Here is a 7,291-nt window from a genome sequence, read left to right on the forward strand (position 1 = left end):
CAGTCTATTACAGTACTATAAAGTCAAAGCGAAACACTTTCCTTGTAAATAGAGGTAAATATTCCTGGTTAAAGAAAAAAGAAGCAGCTTTTCATACACATGCAACATACGGATGGTCCAGAAGATGTTCTCTGACCAAAGCAAACTGCCAATTGTTTTTTTTACTGCAAATAAATTCGAATAGCTAAGCATCGCCAATTGCAGAAAATGCAGCCATGATGAGCACACTAGCGATCAGCTGCTTCAAAACTCAAGTTAGGGCGCGCTTACGATCTGTGTAATTTAATACGGAGGTGTTTAACTTAGAGGTGTATCTTACCTATAGTTTAAAAAGACGCGCCTAAGCAAGCACTTAAGTGCGTCTAGGCTCTAGGTGATAGCAAAACGCCTAGCGCATAAGCATGCGCTTTGATCAAAAAAACACAAAGCGGCGGCAAAACGCACAATTAATGTCTAGCGCTTTTTTGAACTATGATCTTACCAGCCAACTAAGTAATTTCCAGCCGGAAACAAAACGATGGGCTGAGACGTGTACTCCCCCCATTCCTATATACTAGACCTTTTAGAGATTCCAATATGCACTACATACAGCAAAATGAGTGAATCTACACTCTAAAATATGTCTACATACATTCGTATATAGTCCGTATTGAAATCTCTAAAAGGGCTTGTATTTAGAAACTGATGGAGTATTTTTTTAGGGGGGTAATTAAAAGGAAAACGATAATCCAAATAGGGCCTTGTAACACAAGACACGTGACTCCCCTCAACAACAACGAAAAGAAGGCTGATACAACAAGCCATCTACTTTTTGGTTCAGAAACCATATAAACACACAGGCATTCGATCTCCCTTTACCCAACATGCAACCAATCAAATGGATCAACACAACAGCAGCAAAGCAAGGAGGTCTCCTCACGCTAGGACTAGGAGGGCCAAATAACCTTGTCACAGCAAGCACGTTGAAGGGAGGCACTCTTGCGAGAGTCACATCTCAGGCTCAAGTTAGCCCCATCCCACACTATATGGGGTCTAGGGAATGTGCTAGATATTAGTTAGACTAACAATTAAGTTCGATGACCTGGTAGTTCTCACTGCTCAAGTTGTGCTGACAGTGCGACTTGCTCTAATTCACCTGCACATACCACATACAGAGGATATCTTCCTAGCTGTCAGGTGACTGAACGATGCTGCTGATCATCCTTAAAGCAACGTCGGGCTTGTCGACAGGCACCTATATAGAAGATTTGCATTGACACAAGCTTACGCTTCAGTTTGCACATAAGATGTACTAACCTTTCAAATAGTGAAATGTTGTATACGTTGGCACGTACCTTGTGTCCAGCTCCGAGGATCCAGTAGAAGTTCAGGTTCTGGTATGATCTAGCGTATGCCTTCACGGGGTTGAGGCAGCGTGCTGGAGAATCACAGTATCGCAAAGCCTGCCTTGGCGTGCTCAAGAAACTCTTCAGACCAGCCCATCTGAAAAACATGATCATGTTAAAAGGTTAGAAAACAAGCACCTCTATATGCGAGTATTTCGATGCTACAGTGTGCACTACGATTTTGAATTAAGATATTACATACATGCATTATGGTACTAATCGACCCGTCTTTGTTCTGTTACAGTGTCCATCATTCACTACTGAGTGTGACTCGTGGATGACGCCATTATGTGGAAGCGCTTCTTATGCACAAGGCATGGGTGGGCTGGTCTGTGTCCTCCTTCCCACAAACGTACCTCGGCCTCCCTCTCTCTGCCTACACACTCCCTCTCTCTTTAATAGCTTCAAATATCAAACAGGGTGGAGGGCTAAGCTCCTCTTCTGCACCGCCAGCTAGGCTAACCCTCACCTCCTTCGTTTTCGACTCCCTCGCCACCTACTTCATGTCAGTTTTTCAGCTCCCCCAAAAAGCTTTGACGCGCTCGACGCAATCCGACGTGCTTTCTTCTGGACCGTGGAGGAGACCTGTACGGGGGCGAAATGTCTTATAGTGTAGCGGGATGTTTGCAAACCAAAAAAATACAGTGGTCTAGGCATCAAAGATCTTCAAACCCAGAATAATTACTTGCTTATGAAATTTGTTTTACAATGTTTAGCCTCCTCCACCCCCCTTCCTTGGGTTTCCAGCTGGAAATGGTTTGTGCTCCTGTGTATCTAAAGCCACAAACCATTTGTTCCTCCACTGCCCGAAGGCCACCCTGGTTCGCAACACTCTCGGCATTTACCCCTCCAAGCTTCCAAGATCTTTGGTCCATGGCTACCCCTGTGACTCCTCCGCTATGTCTTGGCGTGACTACCTCTCTGCACAGCTTGTCGTGCCCCTGTAACTCTGCCTTGAAGCCCATGCTATGTATGCTACATTGGCAATGGTGGAATGAAAACATCAAAATAACATCAGGGAGGAAGGTAAACATAGGAACCTTACTTGAGTTTTTTGACCCAAGCTTCTACACCGATTGTCGAGCATATCACATCGAATTGCCCATTGTAAACCGACACATTTACTCCATATGCTAGCAATTGATCAACCTAACCAAGTAAACATGCATAACATATCAAACGCCACAAATTTTCATCAGCCAACAAATTAGATCCATTAGAGCTTTGTTTACCTCATCGATTGCTGGCTTCATGTAGGTGGCATTCATTGCTTCGAAAACTTGAATAGCCACTCCTTGCCAACTGCAGTTTAATCAGATATCAGATTACGGCAATTTGAGTAAGATGATATTTTGGGTGAAAAAGAAAAAATATATAGAAGAAAAGTATGCTCACATTATGTTCTTAGGAATAACCTTCAACTTTTCTTTAATGACCCCATTCATGAGACCGTCAATGGTGTTGGGGGTCGACGGAAACACCTGGCTCGTCGATGAGCCTTCGCCTTTATCAAGCAAGAAATTTAGCATATCCTGCAGAAAGTCATGCATGTTTTATCAATTTGAGCTGAATGGTATTAATATTTTGTTGTGAGAACAGTCTAATAAATGTCTACCAAACATGCCATCAACATGCTATCCATAGTTGTGTCTACTGGTCCAGATGATCTCCTGGCTCTGTTTTACCAGATATGAAATGAGCTCAGGTCAAAAGGTCAACTTGCAAAAGTCCTCTATTTATTTTGGGCCTGGCGTGCAAGAAGACTCCAACGAGGATCTGAAAGTTGTTATCGGTATTGATAGAAGCAGTGAATAAAGGATATCTGGGCCTCCCAACAATGGTGGGTAGGTCCAAGGATGTTGCTTTCGAGCATATTGCTGAAAGAGATTGGGGGGATGTACAAGGGTGGAAGGGTCAGAGGCTATCAAAGGAAGGAAAGGAGATCCTAGTAAAATCTGTAATACAAGCCGTTCTGGCCTACACCACGAGCTGTGCTTCTTTTACTAAGTTCCTCAAGCAGCTTACTTCTGTATTTATGTTATGGAAAAATTCTGGTGGGACTTATGCAATGGACAGCGCAAGGTGCATTGGGCCAGCTAGGAGAAGTTCTTTGTGCCAAAGAAATGGGGAGGTGTAGGCTTCAGGGATATGGAGGCTTTCAACCAAACATTTTTGGCTCAGCGAGGTTGGCGGATCCTAGGTTGTCCTGGGTCACTCTGTGCAAGTTTTAAGAGCCTGCTATTTTAGGCACACTGATTTTCTGAATGCTTATAGTTCCCCTCGTGGTGCTTCCCTGACATGGCGCAGTATTTTACCTGGAAGGAAGTTGCTTAAACAGGGAATCATCTGAAGAATTGTCAATGGAGAAAAAGTCGATATCTAGCAAGATGATTGGTTACCTCAGAATAGTTGCAGGCACCCTTTTGGGAAGGCAAAAGAAAACTAACATTGGCGAAATGTCTGATCTTCTATTGGCGGGCAATAAACAGTGGAATGAGAACCTTGTGTACTGTTTTGGCATGCTTTGTAGCCAATATGTACCTTACCAAATTTTTGGTTATGACCACAACTTTGGTTTTCGTTTGGTTGGTTGCAACTGTTTGGTATGCCAATGGCTCCTTACCAACTCTGCTTCATTTTTTAGTCAAAGTTGGCCAACTCATAGGCACACAAAACCTTGACCAATATTTTGGCTAGCCAAATATTTTATGGGGCAACTCTAGATTCAAACCAAACAAACCCTATGTTACTAATTACTATGCACTTACCACGCCATCACTCTGCTGGTCAATCAAATCAACAAGATTCGTCCACGTCATCTTCGCCGTGGTGAATTGTCCGGCTGCTATCTGCTCTTTTACAATTGCCGCCATTCTGCAAACAACATATCAGATCAGGGCATGCCATTGGAGATCGAGGCAAATAACATGTTGCAGATTTTTACCTGTTGAGAGGGGCAACAGCTTCATCGCTCAGCCTCGATACATCACGCAACAGTTGCGCATATGACAGCTGAAAGGATCAAAGCATTGGTTGGGAAAATCAAGCTTTTTGCGTAAAAAATGGAACTGCTTTGATCATTGAGAGACTCAAACAGATTAAAATGATTTAATTACCGCAAAATCATCTGGTGAGATCCAGCTATCCCCAAGCACCACACCCCCTAGTGTGAGCTTGAGGGCCCCGGCGTGGATGGCCTTTGCCACGGAGATTCCAATCTTCGCTGCAAGCTTGCCACCATAGGACTCGCCGACAAGGAACAACGGGCTGCTGTGCAAGGTGGGTATCTCCTTGGTAAGTGCCTTGAGGAGCTCGGTGGCATCAGCGGCAACTTGCACGTCCGTCGTAGCTAGCACGCTTGGGTCCTCCACGTAGCTATACCCAACACCCACTGGTAAGTCCTGCATTCCAACATACTCATTACTTACACTGCCAATGTCCTTAAATAGTACGTGCAATTAGAACAACTCTTTTACCACGAAGATGAGATCAGCCTTCTGCAGCCACGTCGAGTTGCGTGGCTTCAGATTGACATCCAGCGGCCCGATCCCCTGGAAGTTGCCACCCCCGACGCCTGACCCTCCCTGAAAGAACACGACGACGGTCAACTAATGCTTTGTACTCAACCAAGGAAAAAAATGGCAGTGAGAGGAGACCAGTTACATACCGGACCGCCCTCCAACCAGAGGATGGTTGGCCATGGCTTTACTGGCGAGGACACCCGATGTGGGCTTTTGTAGTACCACCAAAATAGGTGCGCCTCTGCAACAAAAACTTACCGTTAAACTCATGCACAAAAACAGACAAATGGAATAAAAATTTGTTCATAGTAGTAAATGGCAAAACGGAAGGATGAGAGGACCCAACATGATGTAAAGATTGATATTATTAGTGGATACTTACTGTGACGAATTTCAACGTAGCCCCATGTCTCGTTATCAGCAGCAACAGTGGCACCTTGAAGAATGAAGCATAGCAGAACAGCGGCTCGCCACATCTGAACCAAAATGTAGATAACTGAATTTTAAGTCTATGAAAATGTTGAACGGGACCATGGTTCACCCGAACCTACGCTCAACACCATTGATCTCTGGATATCACTCATGGGGATCTGTGCACAGTGTATTAAACAATGCATGGCGCGAACTGTTTGGGGAGATGGCGGGAGCAGTCATGCATGGCACAAGTAGTTTAGTGATGGTTATGAGCCCCTCCATTGCCAAATAACCCTACTTGATGCTCACACCATATAGGCAATAAAATAGTGATGTTGCATTGAACATCTCGAATGCTGTCCCCATGCACAAAATAGAAAATACTGTTCACTTTTTTTTATTGTCTTGGTATGGGTAACAGCTCTCTGCCCAGGACATGCATGGAGTAGGGAGATTAAATTCAGCTTGCATTTGCATTTGGTAAAAGGTTACAGTACTAAAAATTCTGCTAAACCTTTAATATTTCTTGTTTGTGCATGTGGTTCTATTCCTTGCATGGTCGACAAAAAATTATCTTTATTCTGGACTAGAGGCATTGTATAAATTATAGGCCAAAGGATGGCGATGTCTAATTTTGCAAATTCATTTGAGGCTGACAATGACTTTATCGCACTAGAGCTGATAAATTCTTTTATAGCTTAAGGTTGACAATGACATATTTCTTTGTTGCACATATTATAATCTTACATACATATATATATCAGTGCAGAATTATGTATGTGTTCATGTACAGGAAACTGGGGCAAAAAAGCAAACCCTAAGTCTGAAATTGAGGCATTTGGGTACCTTAAATTGGTCAGTTTGCTCGCTTGTAACTTGTTGCCGCCGTGGTGGGGCTTTGCAGGGGGGTGGCCATGACGGAGGGAAGCCGGGGAGGGGAGGCGGGACGCCGGAACCGCGGGAGCGCACGGCAGGGGCGCAGCCGCGCGCAGGGCAGGGGCGCGGCTGGACCGGGAGGTTGGCCGGGCGGGAAGCCGGGAAGGGTTGGAGGGAGCCTCCTGGACGACTGGGCTCCGGGCTCCGGCCGTCGACCGGCGACGCCGCGACGGCGAGGCGGCTGGCCGGCTGGGTGTCGGGGTCGGGAGTTGCTGTGCGAGGGCAAAGAGTGTTCTGCTCGTGCTCGGGAGTTGCTGTGGCTTTTTTTTTCTTTTGAGAGAGAAGGGAGTTGCTGTGGCTGCGGGGCTGAAGGTTGTTGCGTGCCCCGAGTTGGGCCGGCCAGGTGCGCCGGAAAAAATAACCTCGTTTTCTGTTTTGTTTTGTTTTCACGTTTTTTGTTTTCGTTTCTTTATTCCTTTTTTTACTTTTATTTGTACTTAAAAATATTATAAATAGATATATTACAAAAATCAATCTACATAAAACATTTGAAAATTGTTGAATGTGTATGGAGAAAATGTTTATCATGTGCACCAAAAATGTGTATGAAACAATTTGATCATGTATTTAAAAACGTTAATAAAGCATTTTAAAAAATGCTGAAAAATTGTTTGACAAATGTTAAGGTAGCATTTGAAAAAAAAATTAAATGTGTATCAAAAAAATGTTGACCATAATTAAAAATAATGAATTTTTTTATCATGTATATAAATATGTTAATCAAGTATTTGAAAAGGTGTTGAACAAGCATTTGAAAAATGTTAAATGTGTGTAGAAAAAATGTTGACTATGTATTAAAAAATGATGACATTTTTTATCATGTATCTAAAAATGTTAATCAAGCATTTGAAAAAATGTTGAACAAGTATTTAAAAAATGTTAAATGTGTATAAAAAAAGGTGTCATCTCCTATTAATCCACTTGTGTTTGTGCATCCCTACATCCCATCATCATCATCCGTCCGATCAAAATCTGGTGCTTGTTTGTGCGTCCACGCTAATTTTGCAGAAAAGCGCCCACCTCTAAACACCCCAT

At 43.5% G+C, this 7,291-nt stretch overlaps 1 protein-coding gene across 3 annotated transcripts; it reads right to left on the reverse strand.

The window, feature by feature from the left end:
* Window positions 1-778: 778 nt before the first annotated feature.
* LOC125552819 (serine carboxypeptidase-like 51) lies at window positions 779-6,534 on the reverse strand. Of its 3 annotated transcripts, XR_007303801.2 has the most exons (14): window positions 6,167-6,534; window positions 5,289-5,382; window positions 5,053-5,147; window positions 4,862-4,969; window positions 4,502-4,786; window positions 4,330-4,397; window positions 4,154-4,259; window positions 2,781-2,917; window positions 2,618-2,687; window positions 2,431-2,534; window positions 2,071-2,360; window positions 1,588-1,970; window positions 1,335-1,482; window positions 779-1,234 (listed from the first exon to the last, which is right to left on the reverse strand). XR_007303801.2 is itself a non-coding variant. In XM_048716508.2 (12 exons), exons 2-12 carry the CDS (start codon window positions 5,380-5,382, stop codon window positions 1,166-1,168), a joined length of 1,284 nt encoding a protein of 427 aa, XP_048572465.2. In that variant the 5' UTR covers window positions 6,167-6,532; the 3' UTR covers window positions 779-1,165. The 3 variants fall into 3 exon arrangements, 1 of the variants encoding a protein (XP_048572465.2); XR_015601621.1 differs by lacking the exon at window positions 779-1,234 and having other exon boundaries at window positions 1,347-1,482; window positions 1,855-1,970; XM_048716508.2 differs by lacking the exons at window positions 1,588-1,970; window positions 2,071-2,360 and having other exon boundaries at window positions 6,167-6,532.
* Between the last annotated feature and the right edge of the window lie 757 nt (window positions 6,535-7,291).

This window comes from Triticum urartu, chromosome 4A, assembly GCF_056163025.1.
Source record: "Triticum urartu cultivar PI428250 chromosome 4A, HENAU_Tu73, whole genome shotgun sequence".
NCBI classification, from domain to species: Eukaryota; Viridiplantae; Streptophyta; class Magnoliopsida; order Poales; family Poaceae; genus Triticum; species Triticum urartu.